This window comes from Bos indicus x Bos taurus, chromosome 2, assembly GCF_003369695.1.
Source record: "Bos indicus x Bos taurus breed Angus x Brahman F1 hybrid chromosome 2, Bos_hybrid_MaternalHap_v2.0, whole genome shotgun sequence".
Lineage (NCBI taxonomy): Eukaryota > Metazoa > Chordata > Mammalia > Artiodactyla > Bovidae > Bos > Bos indicus x Bos taurus.
Window position 1 is genome coordinate 90,017,899 of NC_040077.1, and position 24,421 is coordinate 90,042,319.

Sequence of the window (24,421 nt, forward strand, 5' to 3'; positions counted from 1 at the left end):
ATTGCTATTTCTCCTGGCAAACTTGATTCCAGCTTGTGCTTCCTCCAGCCCAGCGTTTCTCATGATATACTCTCCATATAAGTCAAATAAGCAGGGTGACAATATACAGCCTTGATGTACTCCTTTTCCTATTTGGAACCAGTCTGTTGTTCCATGTCCAGTTCTAACTGTTGCTTCCTGACCTGCATATAGACTTGTGCACATCAGGATCCAGGGACCCCACAGAGACAGAGAGAACTATGTCTGAGCATCTCCTGTGGAGGTGTGGGTCAGCAGTGGACTGCCACAGGGACAGAGGATCTGGGTGCAGCAGATTTGGGTATGGCATAAGCCCTTTTGGAGGAGGTCGCCATTAACCCCACCATAGAGCTACCAGAACTTACACAGGACTGGGAAATAGACTCTTGAAGGGCACAAACAGAACCTTGTGTGCACCAGGACCCAGGAGAAAGGAGCAGTGACCTCACTAGAGACTGACCCAGACTGCCTGTGAGGGTCTAGGAGTCTCTAGTGGAGGGATGGGTTGGTAGTGGCCTGCTGCAGGGTTGGGGGCATTGAGTGTAGCAGGACATGCATGGGCTCTTTCGAAGGAGGTTGCCATTATCTTCATTACCTCCACCATAGTTTCAGTTCAGTTCAGTTCAGTTCAGTTGCTTAATCGTGTGCGACTCTTTGCGACCCCATGAATCGCAGCACACCATGCCTCCTTGTCCATCACCAACTCCCGGAGTTCACTCAGACTCACGTCCATCGAGTCAGTGATGCCATCCAGCCATCTCATCTTCTGTCGTCCCCTTCTCCTCCTGCCCCCAATCCCTCCCAGCATCACAGTCTTTTCCAATGAGTCAACTCTTCGCATGAGGTGGCCAAAGTACTGGAGTTGCAGCTTCAGCATCATTCCTTCCAAAAAAAATCCCAGGGCTGATCTCCTTCAGAATGGACTGGTTGGATCTCCTTGCAGTCCAAGGGACTCTCAAGAGTCTTCTCCAACACCACACTTCAAAACCATCAATTCTTCGGCACTCAGCTTTCTTCACAGTCCAACTCTCACATCCATACATGACCACAGGAAAAACCATAGCCTTGACTAGACGGACCTTTGTTGGCAAAGTGATGTCTCTGCTTTTCAATATGCTCTCTAGGTTGGTCATAACTTTCCTTCCAAGGAGTAAGCGTCTTTTAATTTCATGGCTGCAGTCACCATCTGCAGTGATTTTGGAGCCCAAAAAAGTAAAGTCTGACACTGTTTCCACTGTTTCCCCATCTATTTCCCATGAAGTGATGGGAACAGATGCCATGATCTTCATTTTCTGAATGTTGAGCTTTAAGCCAACTTTTTCACTCTCCACTTTCACTTTGATCAAGAGGCTTTTTAGTTCCTCTTCACTTTCTACCATAAGGGTGGTGTCAAAAGCATATCTGAGGTTGTTGATATTTCTCCCGGCAATCTTGATTCCAGCTTGGGCTTCTTCTAGCCCAGCGTTTCTCATGATGTACTCTGCATATAAGTTAAATAAGCAGGGTGACAATATACAGGTTTGACGTACTCCTTTTCCTATTTGGAACCAGTCTGTTGTTCCATGTCCAGTTCTAACTGTTGCTTCCTGACCTGCATATACGTTTCTCAAAAGGCAGGTCAGGTGGTCTGGTATTCCCATCTCTTTCAGAATTTTCCACAGTTTCTTGTGATGCACACAGTCAAAGGCTTTGGTATAGTCAATAAAGCAGAAATGGATGTTTTTCTGGAACTCTCTTTCTTTTTTCATGATCCAGCAGATGTTGGCAATTTGATCTCTGGTTCCTCTGCCTTTTCTAAAACCAGCTTGAACAACTGGAAGTTCACGGTTCACGTATTCCTGAAGCCTGGCTTGGAGAATTTTGAGCATTACTTTACTAGCATGTGAGATGAGTGCAATTGTGCAGTAGTTTGAACATTCTTTGCCATTGCCTTTCTTTGGGATTGGAATGAAAACTGACCTTTTCCATTCCTGTGGCCACTGCTGAGTTTTCCAAACTTGCTGGCATATTGAGTGCAGCACTTTCACAGCATCATCTTTCAGGATTTGAAGTAGCTCAACTGGAATTCCATCACCTCCACTAGCTTTGTTCGTAGTGATGATTTCTAAGGCCCACTTGACTTCACATTCCAGGATGTCTGGCTCTAGGTGCATGATCACACTATGGTGATTATCTGGGTCATGAAGATCTTTTTTGTACAGTTCTTCTGTATATTCTTGCCACCTCTCCTTAATATCTTCTGCTTCTGTTAGGTCCATACCATTTCTGTCCTTTATCGAGCCCACCTTTGCATGAAACATTCCCTTGGTATCTCTGATTTTCTTGAAGAGATCCCTAGTCTTTCCCATTCTGTTGTTTTCCTCTATTTCTTTGCACTGATCGCTGAGGAAGGCTTTCCTATCTCTTCTTGCTATTCTTTGGAACTCTGCATTCAGATGCTTATATCTTTTCACACTGTGGGGCCACCATAGTTTGGCCCCAGGTAAATAGCAGGGAGGGAACACAGCTCCATCCATCAACAGAAAATTGGATTAAAGATTTAATGAGCATGTCCCTGCCCATCAAAACAAGACTCAGTTTCCCCCTCAGTCAGTCTCTCCCATCAGGAATCTTCCATAAGCCTCTTATCCTTCTCCATCAGAGGGCAGACAGACTGAAAACCACAATCATAACTGTTAGACTGTCTCTTATTAAAAAGACAAGAGTTCAGACACTTTTCAAGGAGGTAAAGAAAAGGGATTCCTTATGCAATGTTGCTAAGAATGTAAATTGGTAACAAGTACTATGAAAAACCGGAGAAGGCAATGGCACCCCACTCCAGTACTCTTGCCTGGAAAATCCCATGGACGGAAGAGCCTGGTAGGCTGCGGTCCATGGGGTTGCTCAGAGTTGGACACGACTGAGTGACTTCACTTTCACTTTTCAGTTTCATGCACTGGAGAAGGAAATGGCAATCCATTCCAGTGTTCTTGCCTGGAGAATCCCAGGGACAGCGGAGCCTGGTGGGCTGCCATCTATGGGGTCGCACAGAGTCGGACACGACTGAAGTGACTTAGCAACTATGAAAAACAGTATGGATGTTCCTCAAGAAATTAAAAGTAGAGTTATATGATCCAGCATTCCCACTGCTGGGCATATACCAGAATTTATAACAATATATCAAAGAAATATCTGCACTTTAATGTTCATTGCAGCATTATTCACAATAGCCAAGGTATGGAAACTACCTACATGTCTATAGAAAGATGAATGGGTGAAGATGTGGTATCTATCTCAAAATAATATTATTCAGCTGTGAAAAGTAAGGATATAATGCCACTTGTGACAACATGGATGAAATCTGAAGGCATTACGTTAAGTGAAATAAGTCAGATAGAGAAAAATACTGTAGATCTCATTTGTAGTTAAATCTTAAAAAAAAAAAAAAAAAAGGCCAAACTGGTAGAAACAGAAAGTAGAATGGTAGTTACCAGCAGCTAGGGGCTAAGGGATAGGGAAATGCTGGTCAAAGGGTTCAAGACAGTAGTTATAAGATGGAAAACGTTCTAGAGTATAGCACATAAGTTCTGCATACAGCATAGTTACTATAGTTATTAACAGTAATATTGCATTTTATACTTGGCATTTGCCAAAAGAGTAAATCTTAAGTTTTCTCACTACACACACATGCAGGTAACTCTGGAAGGTGATGGATATATTAATTAACCTGATGATGATAATTATTTCACAAGGTATCCTTATATCAAATCATCACACTGTATCCACGTTGTGCTGTGCTTAGTTGCTTAGTCATGTCCAAATTTTTGGACCCCTTGGACGGTAACCCACCATCCTCCTCTGTCCATGGGGATTCTCCAGGCAAGAATAATGGAGTGGGTTGCCATGCCCTCTTCCAGGGGATCTTCCCAACACAGGGATCAAACGCAGATCTCCCTCATTGCAGGCAGATTCTTTACCATCTGAGCCACCAGGGAAGCCTGTATACATGTTAAATATATACAATTTTGTTTGTTAATGAAATCTCAGTAAACCTGGAGGAAAACATTCTCATATTTAATGGTGTAATGATGAAAATATTCTAGATCTTCATATAGTGAAATACACATTATCAAAACTCATTGAACTGTCCATATAAAATTGGGTACATTTCATGGTATGTAAATGTTATGGGTTGACTTTGTCTCTAAAAAAGACTTGAGACACAAAGTCCCTCAAAAAAGTTCAAAGTCCCAATAGCTCAGAATGTACCCTTACTTAAAAATAGAGTTATTGCAAATACAATAAATTAAGATGAGGTCCTATCGAAATAGGCTGGAACCTTAATTGAACATTTCTGATATCTTCATAAAAGAGAGACACACACAAGGAGAAGATGACCATGTGATGACAGAGGCAGAGTGGCAGTATATGGTTATAAGCCAAGGAATACTAAAGATTACTGGCCAATACCAGAAGCTAGAAGCACCAAGGAAGCATTCTCCCCTACAGGGTTCAGAGAGAGCCAGACCTTGCTGACACCTTTGTTTCAAACTTGTAGTCTCCGTAACTGTGGGACAATAAATTTCTGTTGTTTTAAGCTACCTGTTTGTGGATCATGACAAACTGTGCAAAGCCCTTAGAGAGATGGGAATACCAGACCATCTTACCTGTCTCCCTGAGAAAACTGTATGCGGGTCAGAAAACAACAGTTAGAACACTGTATGGAACAACTGAGTGGCTCAAGATCAGGAAAGGAGTTATGACAGGGTTGTCTGCTGTCACCCTATTTGTTTAACCTATATGTTTAGTGCATCATGAGAAATGCCGGGCTGGATGAGTTACACGTTGGAATCAAGACAGGTGGGAGAAACAACAACCTCAGATATGCAGATGATACCACTCTAATCACTAGTACTACTCTGGCAGCAAAGGAAGAGGAAGAGGAACTAAAGAACCTCTTAATTAGGGTGAAGGAGGAGAGTGAAAGAGCCGGCTTAAGACTAAATATTAAAAAAAAACTAAGATCATGGCATCTGGCCCCATTACTTCATGGCAAATTGGGGTGGGGGAGGGTGGAAGTAGTGACAGATTTCCTCTTCTTGGGCTCCAAAATCACTGTGGACAGTGATTGCAATCATGAAATCAGAAGACGGCTGCTTCTTGGCAGGAAAGATATGACAAACCTAGACAGTGTACTGAAAAGCAGAGACATTACTCTGCTGACAAAGGTCTGTTTAGTGAAGGCTATGGTCTTCACAGTGGTCATGTACGGTTGTGAGAGCTGGACTGTAAAGAAGGCAGAATGACAAAGAACTGATGCCTTTGGACTGTGGTGCTGGAGAAGACTCCTGAAAGTCCCCTGGACAGCAAGATCAAACCAGTCAATCTTAAGGGAGATCAACCCTGAATATTCACTGGAAGGATGCTGAAGCTCCAGTATTTTGGTCATCTGAGGCAAACAGACTCATTGGAAAAGTCCCTGATGCTGGGAAAGATTGAGGACAGAAGGAGAAGAGGGTATCAAGGGATGAGATGGCTGGACGGCATCACTGATGCAATGAATGTGAACTTGAGCAAACTCCAGGAGATGGTGAGGGACAGGAAGGCCTGGCATGCTGCAGTCCATGAGGCTGCAAAGAGTTGGACGTGACTGCGCGACTGAACAACAACAACAACAGCATCCCTAGGAAAATAAGAGAAATTAATAAGGTATAATTAGTAAAATCATAATTAGGAAATTATTATAGTAATACCTCAATAAAGTTTATAGAAAACAAAAGAAAAAGAGAGAAAAGTACCATAAGATTTCACATTGATAAAATTAATAGTCCAAGAGTATCAACATGTTATTCAGAAAATATCTATAGGAAAACTTACACTGTAAACATGTAAACAAGTGTAAACATGTATAATATCATATAAGAAACAAATTGCCAGTCCAGGTTCGATACAGGATCCTTGGGGTTGGTGCACTGGGATGACCCGGAGGGATGGTACGGGGAGGAAGGTGGGAGGGGGGTTCAGGATGGGGAACATGTGTATGCCCGTGGCGGATTGATGCTGATGTGTGGCAGAACCAATACAGTATTGTAAATTAATTAGCCTCCAATTAAAATAAATAAATTTAAAATTTTAAAAACAGGAAAATTCTTAAAGAGACAGGAACACCAGACTGTCTTACCTGCCTCCTGAGAAATCTGTATGCAGGTCAAGAAGCAACAGTTAGAACTGAACATGGAACAGCAGACTGGCTCCAAATTGAGAAAGGAGTACATCAAGGCTGTATATTGTCACCCTGCTTATTTAACTTCTATGCAGAGTACATCATGTGAAATGCCAGGCTGGATGAAGCACAAACTGGAATCAAGATTGCTGGGAGAAATAGCAATAACCTCAAATATGCAGATGACACCACCCTCATGTGAGAAAGCGAAGAAGAACTAAAGAGCTTCTTGATGAAAGGGAAAAAGGAGAGTGAAAAAGCTGGCTTAAAACTCAACATTCAAAAAACAAAGATCATGGCATCCGGTCCCATCAATTCAAGACAAATGGATGAGAAAACAATAGAAACAGTGACAGACTTTATTTTCCTGGGCTTCAAAATCACTGCAGATGGTGACTGCAGCCATGAAATTAAAAGATGTTTGCTCCTTGGAAGAAAAGCTATGATCAACTTAGACAGAATATTAAAAAGCAGAGACATTACTTTACTGACAAAGGTCTGTCTAGTCAAAGCTATGGATTTTCCAGTAGTCACATATGGATGTGAAAGTCAGACCCATAAAGAATGCTAAGTGCCAAAGAATTGATGCTTTTGAACTGTGGTGTTAGAGAAGACTCTTGAGACTCCCTTGGACAACAAGGAGATCCAACCAGTCCATCCTAAAGGAAATCAGTCCTGAATATTCATTGGAAGAACTGATGCTGAAGCTGAAGCTCCAATTCTTTGGCCACCTGATGTGAAGAACTGACTTACTGGAAAAGACCCTGATTCTGAGAAAGATTGAAGGAAGGAGGAGAAGGGGATGACAGAGGATGAGATGGTTGGATGGCATCACCGACTTGATGGACATGAGTCTGAGCAAGCTCCGGGAGTTGGTGATGGACAGGGAAGCCTGGCATGATACAGTCCATGGGGTCGCAAAGAGTCAGACACAACCGAGCAACTGAACTGAACTGAACTGAACTGATGAGGTTGGTTTATATTACTGGTTTCTCACATCAGTTTTCCTTCAGGGGCTTTTTCTCCTTTACTTGATGATTCTAAGTATGGTAGGAATATTTAATATACTTAGACACACTTCTACTTGGAGACATCTGAATGCATTTCCAATTTATTTGTATTTAATTTTTATTAATGAATTTTTGTTTTTCCTAGTCTTATACTTCTAATATGATGGCAGATACCTTTATTCAAAGTCTTTCTTTGCATCCCTGCCTTGAAAGCTACCTTTTGATTTTGAATCTGGGGAAACTAAGCTTGTGTTCTTCTTTCAAGCTAAGCTTAGACTTTTGCTTTGCCACTGAATTTCTGTTGGAGATAAATCCAAGTTCCTCCTTTTTATTCTACTTGGATTCATATGGATATTTTTCAACTTTACCTCTGATGGATGTAAGTCAGTTTTCAAAAGGCTTGGGTATCTATCTTTTAATTTTTCTTCTGGTAGAAAGAAGAGATTTTTCATTTTTTTCACTGGCATGGCTTCTTGCTGGTGTTCCTCTAAAGGTGGTATTTGGTTCTCTTCTGTTATTGACAGCCTAGGAATAGTGGACAATGGAGTATCTGTTTCCTTTGATGGCATGTCAGTTTTAGGAGCAACAACACTTGAATCATCTTTACTTGACTGGTTCAAAGTTGGTAGACTTAGGCCTTTCTTATCATCATTATCCAGTAACTAGAAAATATATCAATAAGACAGCTACCAATTAATCATTGCCAATTAAATTCTTTAAAACAAACTAAACTGGATTTAAAATCATTTGTACTTCTATCCTTTATCATAAAAGTTACCATCAATATTTGTAAATTATTACATTCCTTAAGAGTTGAGAAATTCTCTACTTGCCTGCGCCATGGACTACAGAGATTATCCATAAAAATGATCATACTGCATTATAAAGCAGTAGTTCTCATATATTCATATTTTATAAATCAGCAACATCTCAAAGAAGGAAAATAGAGGTGTCTGATATTTTACTGTTACTATACTATCACCAATATATCATAACAAAAGAAATATTAATAGCAAAATAATACAAAGAACAGTATCATAAAAACACAATTATATAATAAAAGAAATTTTAATAGTAAAATATTACAAGTAATAGTATCATAAAAGAAAGGATAAAAGTCTGTTAAGTAAATTAGGTGTATGAAAAGTTCCCTATATTGCCTTTTTTGTCTCTTCTTGGACTATGGAAAACAGTGTATATTGACTCTTCAACTAGTATTTGGGGACCCAGTGACCCAAGAATAGATAGAAATCATTAAATCCTATTTGTCAAGTAGTACAAAAGAACCTTTTATATTTTATTGATTTCCATAGGGGTCCACTGGCTTTTGGAATTGATACTTTATGTAAAATTAGCTAAAAAGTAAATAATATTATGTGAAATATATTATAAAATATAGACAACTATTATGGAGATTGCATATTACAGAGAGTATATAGTTACAGAGGAAAAGTACAGAATATAGTTAGGTCTGTGGCATCCATATCTGAGATGTAGAACTTCATGATTTTTTTTTAACTTGTTTCCCCCACTTTGGTTCGTAAACACCTTTTGTCCCCTATAGTCATATATACTTTAAAATGTTACAATTTAATGCTGAAACTTCCCCTTTAACAGTATAATTTAACTTAAATGAATCACGTAACTGTACAAATATTGCTTATCAGAAATAACCATGAAGACCTAAATAACTTCTTGAGTGCTTTTTTCCTTCCATCTATAAATATTTTCTGTTTACAAATATTTCACCCCTTTATAAAACAGTAACTATTAGAGGTTCTCTTTCAAGTTTCCTTACCTCACTTGGAATAGTCTCAGCTTCCTCCTTTATAAGAGAGATACCTGTTAAGAAATTTATAGAAGTATTTTATTATATATAAAATAATAAACATTATGCATTAATAAAATATCATTACAATTTTTCTCACCAAGAATAAGTGCAATTTAAATCAAAGCAGCTATTCAAACATAGACACTACATAGTTATAAAAACAGGCTGATGAATCTCTAGGAAGATGGAGGAGTAAATGAATAAGTATAAAGTGAAAAAGTATAATATGATAACACTTCAGATACATCAATATAAGACACTGAAACAGGCATATAATATTGGTTGTTCAGTCACTCAGTCATGTCCAGTGATTTGCAAACCCATGGACTGCAGCCTGCCAGGCTTCCCAGTCCTTCACCATCTCTCATATATTGACTCTTCAACTGGTATTTGGTCATCTCCCTTATGACCAACCTAGACAGCATATTCAAAAGCAGAGACATTACTTTGCCAACAAAGGTTCATCTAGTCAAGGCTATGGTTTTTCCTGTGGTCATGTATGGATGTGAGATTTGGACTGTGAAGAAGGCTGAGTGCCGAAGAATTGATGCTTTTGAACTGTGGTGTTGGAGAAGACTCTTGAGAGTCCCTTGGACTGCAAGGAGATCCAACCAGTCCATTCTGAAGGAGATCAGCCCTGGGATTTCTTTGGAGGGAATGATGCTTAAGCTGCAACTCCAGTACTTTGGCCACCTCATGCGAAGAGTTGACTCATTGGAAAAGACTGTGATGCTGGGAGGGATTGGGGGCAGGAGGAGAAGGGGACGACAGAGGATGAGATGGCTGGATGGCATCATTGACTCAATGGACGTGAGTCTGAGTGAACTCCGGGAGTTGATGATGGACAAGGAGCCTGGCGTGCTGCGATTCATGGGGTCACAGAGAGTCGGACACGACTGAGCGATTGATCTGATCTGATCCTTTAATATTGATTGGTTTGATCTCCTTGAGAAACGACACCATAATTCAAAGTCGGAGAAGCCTTTTCTCTGACACCACAGTTCAAAAGCATCAATTCTTTTGGTGCTCAGCCTTTTTTATGGTCCAACTCTCACATCCATACGTGACTACTGGAAAATACATAGCTTTGACTAGATGGATCTTTGTCAGTAAAATAATATCTCTGCTATTTAGTATGCTATCTAGGTATGTTATAGCTTTTCTTCCAAGGAGCAAGCGTCTTTTAATTTCATGGCTGCAGTCACCATCTGCAGTGATTTTGGAGCCCAAGAAAATAAAGTCTCTCATTCTTTCCGTTGTTTCCCCATCCATTTGCCATGAAGTGATGGGACCAGATGCCATGATCTTTGTTTTTTGAATGTTCGGTTTTAAGTCAGCTTTTTCACTCTCCTCTTTCACTTTCATCAAGAGGCTCTTTAGTTCTTTGCTTTCTGCCATGAGGGTGATGTCATCTGCACATCTGTCATCTGCACTAACTGTTGCTTCTTGACCTGCATACAGGTTTCTCAGGAGGCAGGTAAGGTGGTCTGTTATTCCCATCTCTTGAATAATTTTCCACAGTTTGTTGTGATCCACACAGTCAAAGGCTTTAGCGTAGTCAAGGAAGCAGAAGTAGATATTTTCCTGAAATTCTCTTGTTTTTCTATGATCCAATGGATGTTGGCAATTTGATCTCTAGTTCTTCTGCCTTTTCTAAATCCAGCTTGAACATCTGAAAGTTCTCGGTTCACATACTGTTGAAGACTAGCTTGGAGAATTTTGAGCATTACTTTGCTACCATGTGAAATGAGTATAATTGTGCGGTAGTATAAACATTCTTTTGGATTGCCTTTCTTTGGGATTGGAATGAAAACTGAGTATATCTTGGTAAAAATCAAGAGGAAATAAAATAAATCCCAGATGGTCAGTGATAAGGTTGGTTTGGAAAAAGAGATTAGAATAAGGCTGTATATAACCAAAAAACTAAGACCTCTCAACAGAGGCTAACTGAAGCACTTACAAAATCTTCCTGAAAGTGAAAGTGAAGTCGCTCAGTTGTGTCCGACTCTTTGCGACCCCATGGACTGTAGCCTACAACGCTCCTCTGTCCATGGGATTTTCCAGGCAAGAGTACTGGAGTGGGTTGTCATTTCCTTCTCCAGAGGATCTTCCCAACCCAGGGATCGAACCTGGGTCTCCACATTGTAGGCAGATGCTTTACCATCTGAGCCACCAGGGAAGAAATATATTGGCCTTCCCTGGTGACTCAGTCAGTAAAGAGTCTACCTGCAATGCGGGAGACCCAGATTCAATTCCTGGGTTGGGAAGATCCCCTGGAGAAGGAAATGGCAACCCGCTCCAGTATTCTTGCCTAGAGAATTCCATGGACATGGGGAGCTTGGTGGATTACAGTCTATGGGGTCACAAAGAGTCGGACACGACTGAGTGACTAACACTTTCACTTTAGAAATATAAACAATACGTATTTAGCAAAGAAAAAAAGTCTAAAAGGGGAAAGGGATTAAATACAGAGATAAAATGGAATGCCTAAGTCTAATAAAAACAGAATTTATTAAGGTCACTATTAGCTGCATGACTACTGTCAGATCATTTTTCTGAGCCTTGGTTTTCTCACAAGTAAATCAGATTAGAGACAGTTTATCTTATAGGAATGGTACAAGTATACAAACGTGTGCAGCAATGTGGCTAAAAGCTTGAGCTCTTGGATCAAACAGACAAGGTTCAAATTAATGGCTATGTGACCTCTCACTGACTTGATCCTCAGTTTTCTCATCTGTGAAAATGTGGATAAATAATAATAGCATCCTCAGTTGACTGCTGTGAGGACGGATTTATATAATCCAAGTAACATGCCTGGAACATAGTGATCAGTAAATCACTTAGCTGTAACTACAGGAAGCTATTGGAATGCCAAAAGGAAAGAAGTCACCAGAGGATCCAATGGGATCTGAAATAAACTCCTAGGATAATTGAAAAAAATTAAGGAAAAATAAAGCTAGCAACCACTAGTGAGTGAGAAAGGTTTACCTCCAATATTCAACAGTGGTATTAAAGAGGGAAGCTGTGATTCTGCTACAACCTAAAACTTGAATGTTTCAGTTAAAGGGCAGATTAGAGATGAAATAGCTCTGCTAGGCTGGTTGATCCTCAGAGGTTAGGAAATGAATATACCAAAGGCTGAGGTAGCTGGAGAAGTAGAATTAGATAAATAACCTGTGGCAAAAACTTATAACAATAAATCATTAATCCATATCAGCAGAATCCAAGATTTTGAAGATAGAGTATTATGCATCTATTTTAATTTACTAAGTGAATCTTTTAATAGATTTTTCTTAAAGCTGCATGAACAGTATCTTTTATTAATTAAATATGTTACTGATAATTTGTAGAGAAGGAAATGGCAATCTACTCCAGTGTTCTTGCTTAGAGAATCCCATGGACAGAGAAGCCTGGTGGGCTGCAGTCCATGGGGTCCCACAGGGTCGGGCACGACTGAAGCGACTTAGCATGCACACATGCACTGATAATTTGTATGAAGTTCTCAGATTTAATGCTAACTTTATTTCCTGTTCAACTTTTTCCCTTTTCCCTTTCTCTTACACACACATACACACCCTCCACATAAAAGAAATCAATAGGTCTACAGTTAACAATGTTTAACAACATACCTTTTCATAGACTATAGATAAGATTTAACTTTTTTCTTGTCCTTAAAGGAGGAAAGGAGTATCAAAAATAAAAATAGTTCTTTATTGGGTCTAATTCTTTTCTTTGGAGTGTTACAAAATAAATACTATATACCAAGACTATAATGAAATGTATTTTTATTCCCTAAGAAAAAATGAAATCTACTTAAAGCAGGTTACTGGTTTGCTTTTTGTAATATAACCACCCTGTTTTAATTATCTTAATAATAAATACAAAAGTAAGTTAGTTATATAACCTGATGTTACAGTATCTGTAGGTCTCTCTTCCAATTGGCTTTCTGGTATCTCATTGATATTACTTTCCTAGAAGGAAAAAATGAAAAGAAAACATATTGGAGAAATGTTTAAAGAGCTAAAACACTTTTCTCTGCCTTCATAACTTCTTTTAACACTTTAAAAAAATTATAGAAGACAAGAAGAATACGGGTTTGTGAGAAAACCAAAATTTGTGAGAAATAGTACTAACACCCTGGCTAGGAGCTGATGTTCCAGGGAGAGAAGATCCAAGAATTGATAGGGTTTCTGAATGCTGAATGCATGAGAGAAAAAGATTACAAGACAAATGACATAATGTTTAATTTCAGGGGTTGTAAGAGGATATCCCCAGGAAACAGATCAGTTGTTTACTGGAATTTATAGTCTATCAACTGCAAAGTGATATGGACTTTAAAAAATTTTAAGAATTATAAGGTGGGGTGACCACTGGCTCTAATAAAATACTGACTTTTCAATGACAACCCAAAGTCCAAAGTCCCTTAACCAAAAAGTCTCCCAATTTCCCTAAAATACAAATTCTGTATTAGCAAATGCTAACTGATTCATCTTATCATAGCACAATCCTGCCCAATTATCTCAGAGGCTTTGAAAAACATGAATATGTTTTTTTAAATATGTTTTATTACCATTTAAAGGCTGTGATTTTAGTTAACATTTTATTTATTCACTGAAATCCCCATGAATCCTTTACAGCCAGATCAAAATGTATATATTAGATTGTACTTCTAAATATTAAGCCTTACTTATCTATCTGATAAGGGTCTAGTATCCAAAATATATAATAACACTTACAACTCAACAATAAAAATACAAATAGCTAAATTAAAAAAATAACCAAAGATATAAATAAAAATTTATTCAGAGAAGATATATAAATGGCCAGTATTCACATGAAAAGTTGTCCTCATCATGGGTCAATAAAGCAATGCAAATGAAAACTACAATGAGATACTACTTCAAACCCACCAGGATGGCTATAATTAAATTTTTTTAAAAAAACAACAAGTTTTGTAGAAAACATGGACCCTCATACATTGCTGGTTAAATGTAAAATTATGCAGCTGCTGTGGAAAAGTTTGTCAGTTTCTGAAAAAGTTACACAGAATTATGATACAATTTAGCAATTGCACTAAGTATATACACAAAAGAATTAAAAACATACATTTACACAAAAAGCTGCACATGACTGTTCATAGCAGCATTATACATAATAGCTAAAAAGTGAAAACAACCGAATGTCCATTAACTAATGAGTGGATAAAAAATGAGGTATATCCATACAATGAGATATTTGGCAATGAAATGAAGTACTGATACATGCTACAATAGGGATAAACCTTGAAAACACTATACTAAGTGAAAGAAGTAAGTCACAAAGGACCATATATTGTATGATTCCATTTGTATGAAATATCTACAACAAGCAAATCTATAGAGACATAAAGTAGATTAGTTATTGTTTAGGGCTTGTGGGGCATGCAGGGTTTGGAGGTTATAGGCCAAGAGGTTTGGGGTTTCTTTTATGGGTAATGGTAATATTCTCAAATTTATTACAACAATGGATGCACAACTGTATGAATATACCTAGTGTCACTGAATGGTACTCTTAAATGGGTGAATGGTATAGTATCTGAATTATACCTCAACAAAGCTGTTAAAAACTAAACCTTATAAGTAATCAATATTTACTGAATGTCACATTATCAGAATATGAAAGTACAGAAACTATGCTCAAAATCCTTTAAGCTAGGCTGCAGCAGTGTGTGAACTAAGTTCCAGATGTAAAAGCTGGATCCAGAGATCAAATTGCCAACATACACTGGATCATAGAAAAAATAAGAGAATTCTAAAGAAAAACATCTGCTCCATTGACTGTGCTAAAGCCTGTGACTGTGTGGATTACAACAAACTGTGGAATATTCTTAAAGAGATGGGAATACCAGACCACCTGACTTGCCTCTTGAGAAATTTGTATGCAGGTCAGGAAGCAACAGTTAGAACTGGACATGGAACAGACTGGTTCCAAACAGGAAAAGGAGTACGTCAAGGCTGTATATTGTCACCCTGCTTATTTAACTTATATGCAGAGTACATCATGTGAAATGCTAGGCTGGATGAAGCACAAGGTGGAATCAAGATTGCCAGGAAAAATATCAATAATCTCAGATATGCAGATGATACCACTCTTATGGCAGAAAGTGACAAGGAACTAAAGAAAGAGCCTGTTGATGAAAGTGAGAGAGGAGAGTGAAAAAGCTGGCTTAAAACTCAACATTCAAAAAACAAAGATCATGGCATCCAGTCCCATCACTTCATGGCAAATGGATGGAGATACAATGGAAACAGTGAGAGATTTTATTTTCTTGGGCTCCAAAATCACTGCAGATGGTGACTGCAGCCATGACATTAAAAGACATTTGCTCCTTGGAAGAAAAGCTATATCTACATCTAGACAGCATATTAAAAAGCATATTAAAAAAGCAGAGACATTACTTTGCCAACCAAGGTCTGTATAGTCAAAGCTATGGTTTTTTCCAGTAGTCATGTATGGGTGTGAGAGCTGGACCACAAAGAAAGCTGAGTACCAAAGAAGTGATGCTTTTGAACTGTGGTGTTGGAGAAGACTCCTGAGAGTCCCTTGGAGACTCTCAGCAAGGAGATCAAATCAGTCAATCCTAAAAGAAATCAACCCTGAATATTCATTGGAAGGATTGATGCTGAAGCTGAAGCTACAACACTTTGGCCACCTCATGCAAAGAGCCCACTCATTGGAAAAGATCTTGATGCTGGGAAAGATTGAGGGCAGGAGGAGAAGAATTGGAAGAATTAATTGGAGAAGAATTACTTTACAATATTGTGATGGTTTTGCCAAATCACAAATCAATATGAATCAGCCTTGGTATACTTGTGTCCCCGCCATCCTGAACTCACTTCCTCCCTCCCTCCCTACACTATCCCTCGACGTTGTCACAGAGCACTGGCTTTGGGTGCCCTGCTTCATGCACTAGTTATCTGCTTTACATATAGTAATGTATGTGTCTCAATGTTCTTCCATCAAGTCATCTCACCCTCTCCTCCTCCCACTGATTCCAAAGTCTGTTCTTTCCATCTGTGAGTACAAGGCAGCAAAGGAGACACAGACATAAAGAACAGGCTTTTGACCATTATTTTTAGCTATCATAATTTTAAAATAAAAATCTATATAGGAAACAATGTATTATGTTAATTACCTTAGGTTCTTTATGTTCTAATCCTGGGGTAAGAAGTCCTTCTAAATAGCTAGCTTTTTCTGCCCATGTACTTAGATGTCTATATTCTTTTTTCATTTTTTCCAGCCTAAAGAAAGAAATCAGTCACAGACTTAAAAAGTGACAGAAGAATATATATGGTATGAATCAAAGAACAACATATACAGTATGATACATTTATATAAAGTTCTTAAAGAAAAAATCAACAATATATTGCTTAAGGACACAAAGGAAAAAGAATGATTACAGTAAAATTCAGAGTAGTAGTTTCCTGGAGAGGGATGTAATCTTATAAGGGTACATAAAACACATTATAATATTGGTAATGTTGTATTTCTTAACCCTATATTGTAAATATCTAGCCAATGGTCTTATTATTTTTAAGTTATATACACATATATTTTAGAAATTATTCTATATATATTGGTTTCATTATGTAAACAATATATACATATTTTTTAAATTATTCAGTACATATATATCTTCAGTAATAAAATAAAAAAGAGAAGAATTTTGTTTCTAATCCAAGAAATTTCAAAATATTTTCATAATCTAAATATATAATTGACAAGAATTAAATAGAAAAGAGGAAATGTTTCTCAATTTATTTCATGAGGACACTGATCTTGATAATAAAGCATAACAAGGACATTACAAAAAAGGAAAATTAGTTTAATCTCACTCACAAATATAGATGCAAATCTTACAAATAAAATACAATTTTAGTACAAAAAAATCTAGTGGTATAAGGAAAAGATAATATACTATGAACAAGTTGGCTTTATTCCAGGAATATAGGGCTATTTTGACATTAACAATAAAACATATAATTTACATACAATTTAGCTGATTGAAAGAGAAAAATAATTTGGCAAAATCCCATGGCCATTTATGATTAAAATAAAAAAACTCACAGAAAACGAGGAAGAGAAGGAAATAATTTATTTGGTATAAAACATCAGCAAAAAAAAACTACATAATGTGTTTGGCTTTCTAATGCTATGAGCTTTGCCATGAAAGATCCTAAACAAAATAAAGATATCCACTATTTATAACAGACGTTAACTGGAGCTTCTAGCCAGCACAGAATGACAAGAAGACAAAGTTACGGATTAAGGACTGGGAACAAAGAAACAGCCGTTATTACCTATAGATGATTGTTTAAATAAACCCCCCCAAATGATACCACAATAAAGTATTATGAATATAAAAGTTTTGTAAAACAAGGAAAATTCCAAGATGATGATAGAAGTAGTGACAGTATAGTTTTTGAATCTTCCCAAATATCTACATAAAAACTCACAGTATCTGGCTAGCATACCCCAAAACTTACTGGCAACATTTACAACACAATCATGTGACAAGGTTTTCCTATTAACCCCATACACATAAGACCTTCATGGTATTAGTGAATATATGGCGGAAAGCAACAGGTGTAACCGGGGAATCTAATGAATGTGAGAATAAGTCATCCCCAAACAACCAACAGGCAGTCACAAGAAAGCACAGCCAGCCAGTCTGAGAATAAGTCACAAGAAAGCACAGCCAGTTGAAACTGGGAGGGTTTTGTTCATTTCCATTAGTGAGTACATAGCTGAGTGCCAAGGATTCACGATAAGAACCAAGAGGACTGGAGTAGTCTAACTACTGAGAATAATCAAAACTGACCAGCTTGGTCTCTGCTTTGAGACAGGGCCTGCAGAAACCTGGGTTTCCTGCAATGTAGGCAGATTCTTTACCATCTGAACCATCAGGGAAGCCCCATTGTATTTTTAAACACCAAATAAAAACTTCAGAAGTGGGAGCTCTGTGAAACTAGAAGAGTTTTCTAAACCAAGTCTTCTACAAAAAATTCAGGAAAATTAATTTCATATAAGATAAGCAATAGAGAATTACCAGGGCCGAGGTATTGGGTTGACCAAAAGGTTTGTTCGTTTTTTTCCATAAGATGGCTCAAGCAGCACTTAATGGTTCAGTTCAGTCGCTCAGTCGTGTCCGACTCTTTGCGACCCCATGAATTGCAGCATGCCAGGCCTCCCTGTCCATCACCAACTCCTGGAGTTCACCCAGACTCATGTCCATCGAGTCAGTGATGCCATCCAGCCATCTCATCCTCTGTCGTCCCCTTCTCCTGCCCCCAGTCCCTCCCAGCATCAGTCTTTTCCAACGAGTCAACTCTTCGAATGAGGTGGCCAAAGTACTGGAGTTTCAGCTTTAGCATCATTCCTTCCAAAGAAATCCCGGGGCTGACCTCCTTCAGAATGGACTGGTTGGATCTCCTTGCAGTCCAAGGGACTCTCAAGAGTCTTCTCCAACACCACAGTTCAAAACCATCAATTCTTTAGTGCTCAGCTTTCTTCACAGTCCAACTCTCACATCCATACATGACCACAGGAAAAACCATAGCCTTGACGAGACGAGCCTTTGTTGGCAAAGTAATGCCTCTGCTTTTCAATATGCTTTCTAGGTTGGTCATAACTTTCCTTCAAAGGAGTAAGCGTCTTTTAATTTCATGGCTGCAGTCACCATCTGTAGTGATTTTGGAGCCCAGAAAAATAAAGTTTGACACTATTTCCACTGTTTCCCCATCTATTTCCCATGAAGTGATGGGACCAGATGCCATGATCTTCATTTTCCGAATGTTGAGTTTTAAGCGAACTTTTTCACTCTCCACTTTCACCTTCATCAAGAGGCTTTTTAGTTCCTCTTCACTTTCTGCCATAAGGGTGGTGTCATCTGCATATCTGAGATTATTGATATTTCTCCCAGCAATCTTGATTCCAGCTTGTGCTTCTTCCAGCCCAGCGTTTCTCATGATGTGCTCTGCATATAAGTCAAATAAGCAGGGTGACAATATACAGGCTTGACGTACTCCTTTTCCTATTTGGAACCAGTCTGTTGTTCCATGTCCAGTTCTAACTGTTGCTTCCTGACCTGCATACAAATTTCTCAAGAGGCAGATCAGGTGGTCTGGTATTCCCATCTCTTTCAGAATTTTCCACAGTTTATTGTCATCCACACAGTCAAAGGCTTTGGTGTAGTCAATAAAGCAGAAATAGATGTTTTTCTGGAACTCTCTTGCTTTTTCCATGATCCAGTGGATGTTGGCAATTTGGTTTCTGGTTCCTCTGCCTTTTCTAAAACCAGCTTGAACGTCTGGAAGTTCACGGTTCACGTATTCCTGAAGCCTGGCTTGGAGAATTTTGAGCGTTACTTTACTAGCGTGTGAGATGAGTGCAATTGTGTGGTAGTTTGAGCATTCTTTGGCATTGCATTTCTTTGGGATTGGAATGAAAACTGACCTTTTCTAGTCCTGTGGCCACTGCTGAGTTTTCCAAATTTGCTGGCATATTGAGTGCAGCATCATCTTTCAGAATTTGAAATAGCTCAATTGGAATTCCATCACCTCCACTAGCTTTGTTCATAGTGATGCTTTCTAAGGCCCACTTAACTTCACATTCCAGGATATCTGGCTCTGGGTCAGTGACCATACCATCATGATTATCTGGGTCATGAAGATCTTTTTTGTACAGTTCTTCTGTGTATTCTTGCCACCTCTTCTTAATATCTTCTGCTTCTGTTAGGTCCATACCATTTCTGTCCTTTATCGAGCCCATCTTTGCATGAAATGTTCCCTTGGTATCTCTAACTTAGTGGTTACCTTCACTCAAAACAATTTTGTTAGACTGTATTGTGACAGTTGCCATATAAGTATGCATTTAAACAATTATCAAAATTGGTGAACTTTTGTGTTATTGAGGACAGAAAAAAAGAAGCAACATTTTCAGCATATTCTGCTTCATTATTTCAAGAAAGGTAAAAACACAATGGAAACACAAAGATTTGTGCAGTGTATGGAGAAGGTGCTGTGACTGATTGAACATGTCAACAGCGGTTAGAGATATTTCATGTTAGAGATTTCTTGCCCATGATGCTCCACAGTTGGGTAGACCAGTTGGAGTTAATAGTAATCAAATCAAGACATAAATTAATCAACATTATATCATGTGGGAGGTAGCTGACGTACTCAAAACATCCAAATCAAGCACTGAAAATCCATACGTTTGGTTATGTTCATCATTTTGACGTTTGGATTCCACATAAGTTAAGTGAAAAAATCCTAGACTGTATTTCCACACACAATTCCCTACTTAAAACACATCAAAAACATTCTATTTTTAAAACAAACTGTGATGGGCAATGAAAAGTCAATACTTCATAATAATAAGGAATAGAAAAAAGATCATGGGGCAAGCAAAATGAACCATCACCAACCACCAAAGGCCAGTCTTCATTCAAAGAAGGTGATGTTTTGTATATGGTGGGTTTGGAAGGATGTCCCCTATTATGAGCTCCTTTTGGAAAACCAAATGATGAATTTCAATAAGTACCTCTCCAATTAGATCAACTGATGGCAGCACTCAACAGAAAGCATTTAGAATTAGTCAATAGAATCACATAATCTTCCATCAGGATAATGCAAGACCACATGTTTCTTTGATGACAAGGAAAAAACTGTCATGGCTTGGCTGAGAAGTTCTGGTTCATCCTCTGTATTCACCAAACATCACACCTTTGAATGTCCATTTATTTCAGTTTACAAAATTCTCTTAATGGAAAAAATTTCAATTCCCTATAAGACTGTAAAAGGCACTTGGAACAGTTCTTTGCTCAAAAAGATAAAAGAGTTGGGAAGATGGAATTATGAAGTTGTGTAAAAAGTAGGAGAAGGTAGTAGAACAAAATGGTGAATACATTGTTCAATAAACTTCTTGGTAAAAATGAAAAATATGCCTCTTATTTTTACATAAAAAGAAAACAGAGGAACTTTTTGGCCAATCCAATAGTTATAAGAAGAAGATAATACAGAGCAAAATAACATTCTTAGATTGCCGAAATACACAATAAAGATATTTGGGAGTCAGTGAGCAGAGGGGGACCCATTCTTCTAGAAGGAAGGGGGTTGGGTGGTACTACCATTCAAGAGAAGACAGAGCAACAGCCATCCACGTCACTGGAATCCAAACAAGTTGAGGTTCAGCAGATGGACCTCAGGGAGCCACTCTGAGTGGAGAAGCTGTTATGATGATCCAGTTGTGTTTTACTAAGCCAAGAATTGAAGAAATTTGTGCATTTCTGTCCAAGATGGTGAAAAAGCCTCTGAACTCATTCATCTCCTCCCAAAGATACACCTAATCTACAGCTATACAGGAAAGAAATCCAGAAATAGAAATCCTGCTGAAAGAAATCTAGAAATAGCTGAGCAACTCTGAAACACTGGACAAATGAAAGAAAATTCACAACAAAATGGGTAAGAGAGGCTGAGACACACTTTCACCATAAACCTAACCCTGGCATAATGCCATACAATTGGGAAGGAATCTACTTGAGGACAGAAAAGTTTGGACTCTACATCTAGTGCTCCAACGTCAAGACTGCCACTTTAAAGACAGGCCCTGAAAACACCTTGCTAGGTCACACCTACCTTGTGACCAGGAGACACCCAAGGTTAAAAAATAAATAAATAGTTCTTAATGGGTTCACTAAGGGCTGGCCATACCTGTTTGCCCAAGGCTCAGCACAGTTTAGGCAAATTTGTTCATCTCCCAGTCCTTCCCCAAGAAAAGCCTACTTGAATTCTGTAAAAGCTGCTGCTTGAGGGTCAGGCCTCTAATTTAGCATGCTTCTAGGAGAAGGCAATGGCACCCCACTCCAGTACTCTTGCCTGGAAAATCCCATGGGCGGCAGAGCCTGGTAGGCTGCAGTCCATGGGGTCACTAAGAGTCGGATACGGCTGAGCGACTTCACTTTCACTTTTCACTTTCATGCATTGGAGAAAGAAATGGCAACCCACTCCAGTACTCTTGCCTGGAGAATCCCAGGGATGGGGGGAGCCTGGTTGGGTTCCATCTATGGGATCGCACAGAGTCGGACATGACTGAAGTGACTTAGCAGCAGCAGCAGCAGGAAACAAGGGAAGCCAGCAGACTCCATATCTCCCTTCTCTCCTAGCCTGATCCAGATCACCAGTATCTCCAAGGAAAGAGCTTGTACACACAATTGGCACCCAGATTTTGTGGCTGCCATTGGAGGTACAGGTCCCCAGATTGCCTGATGTCATAGTCAACAGGGTTTGCATTTTCTGGTCCACAGGACTACAGCACACAAAGAAGAAGTTCTTAATGGGTACAGGAGCTACCAACCCTGTGCATATACACACAGATCCAGCATAGAGAGAACAGGAAAAAAAAAGTCTTACCAGTTTCTCCTTGGAAGGGTTCTAACTACATACTTTTCCAGCATCTACCTGGGGGTTCAGCCTTCCAATCAGCCTGAATGTAGGTGCTGACTGAAGTCCTCCCGTTTGGGACACTGACAAGTCTTGACACACCCTCAAGTCTTGGGAGGGTCACTAAAAACAAAGAAGGTGACTGGGACAGTCACAAAGGTGTAAGGGACAACCGAGAACTTGGACTAGGCTGATGAGGTTCATTTCCTACATGAGACCACAATACCAAAACTAACAGAGGTGGTTGTTTTATCCGATGTTCAGGAACCAACATGGAGAGTTAGGAAAATGAAGTAAAGAGGAGTAAGTCCTAAACAAAAGAATAAAACTCCAGAAACATAAGTTCCAAACAAAAGAACAACATAAAACTCTAGAAACAGACATAAATGAAACAGAGATAAGTGACTTGCCTGATAAAGAAATCAAAATAACGCTCATAAAGATGTTATCAAGGTCAGAAGAAAAATTCATGAGCAAAGTGAGAATTTCACATAGAGGCAGAAAATACTAGAAAGGATCAAACAGAAATCACAGAGCTGAAGAATACAATAACTGAACAAAAATTCAACAGAGAGATCAAGAGCAAACCAGATGATTCAGAAGAAAGGATCAGTGAATGTGAAGACAAAGCAATGAAATTCATCCAGTCAGAGAAGGAGAAAAGAATGAAAAAGAGAGAAGATAGCTTAAGGAACTTATGATACACCATCAAGTAGACCAATATATTTATTACAGGGGAACTAGAAGGAGAGAGAAAGAAAGGGACAGGTGCTTACTCAAAGAAATAATAACTGAAAACTTTCCTAACCAGAGGAAAGAAACAGACACCAGATCAAGGGAGTCCAGATGGTTCCAAAAAAAGTAATCCAAAAGACTCACACTGAGACACATTAAAATTAAGTTGCTAAAAAAGAAAGACAAGGAGAGAATCTTAAAAGCAGCAAGAGAAAAACAATTTGCTATGTACAAAGAAGCCACCATAAGACTATGAACAAATCTTTTAGCAGAAACTTTGTAGGCCAGAAGAAAGTGATAATCATACACTCAAAGTGCTAAAAGAATAAAATGGACAACCAAATAAATCAGCCAAGACCATAACAAGAGACAAAAATTTCTTGTTTACTAACAAGACATTGTAAATCAGTTCAGTTTAGTTCAGTCACTCAGTTGTTCCGACTCTTTGCAACCCCATGAACTGCAGCATGCCAGGCCTCCCTGTCCATCACCAACTGCTGGAGTCTACCCAAACCCACGTCCATTGAGTCGGTGATGCCATCCAACCATCTCATCCTCTGTCGTCACCCTCTCCTCCTGTCCTCAATCCTTCCCAGCATCAAGGTCTTTTCCAATGAGTCAGCTCTTCGCATCAGGTGGCCAAAGTACTGGAGTTTCAGCTTCAACATCAGCCCTTCCAATCAACACCCAGGACTGATCTCCTTTAGGAGGGACTGGTTGGATCTCCTTGCAGTCCGAGGGACTCTCAAGAGTCTTCTCCAACACCACAGTTCAAAAGCATCAATTCTTCGGCACTCAGCTTTCTTTATAGTCCAACTCTCACATCCATAAATGCCTACTGGAAAAACCATAGCCTTGACTAGATGGACTTTTGTTGACAATCAGTTTACAATTTAGAATTGTAAATCAACCATATTCCAATAAAAATTATAAATAAATAAACTTTATTGAGGGCTTCCCAGATGGTACAAGTGGTAAAGAATCCACCTACATGCAGGAGACGTAAGAGATGCAGGTTTGATCCCTGAGTGGGGAAGAACCCCTGGCAACTCACTCCAGTATTTCTGCCTGCAGAATCCCGCGGACAGAGGAGCTTGGAAGGCTGCAGTCCATAGGTTTGGAGAGTCAGACACAACTGAAGCAA

The 24,421-nt window shown here is 38.9% G+C and overlaps 1 protein-coding gene across 1 annotated transcript in view; it reads right to left on the bottom strand.

The window, feature by feature from the left end:
* C2CD6 (C2 calcium dependent domain containing 6) overlaps positions 1–24,421 on the bottom strand; it is a 125,693-nt gene that overhangs the window by 58,986 nt on the left and 42,286 nt on the right. Inside the window, exons 10-13 of the mRNA XM_027564380.1 lie at positions 16,236–16,341; positions 12,966–13,032; positions 9,029–9,072; positions 7,599–7,892 (exon numbers count right to left, since the gene is read on the bottom strand). Of these exons, the coding sequence (XP_027420181.1) occupies positions 7,599–7,892; positions 9,029–9,072; positions 12,966–13,032; positions 16,236–16,341 (511 nt within the window). The remainder of the gene's footprint in view (positions 1–7,598; positions 7,893–9,028; positions 9,073–12,965; positions 13,033–16,235; positions 16,342–24,421) is intronic.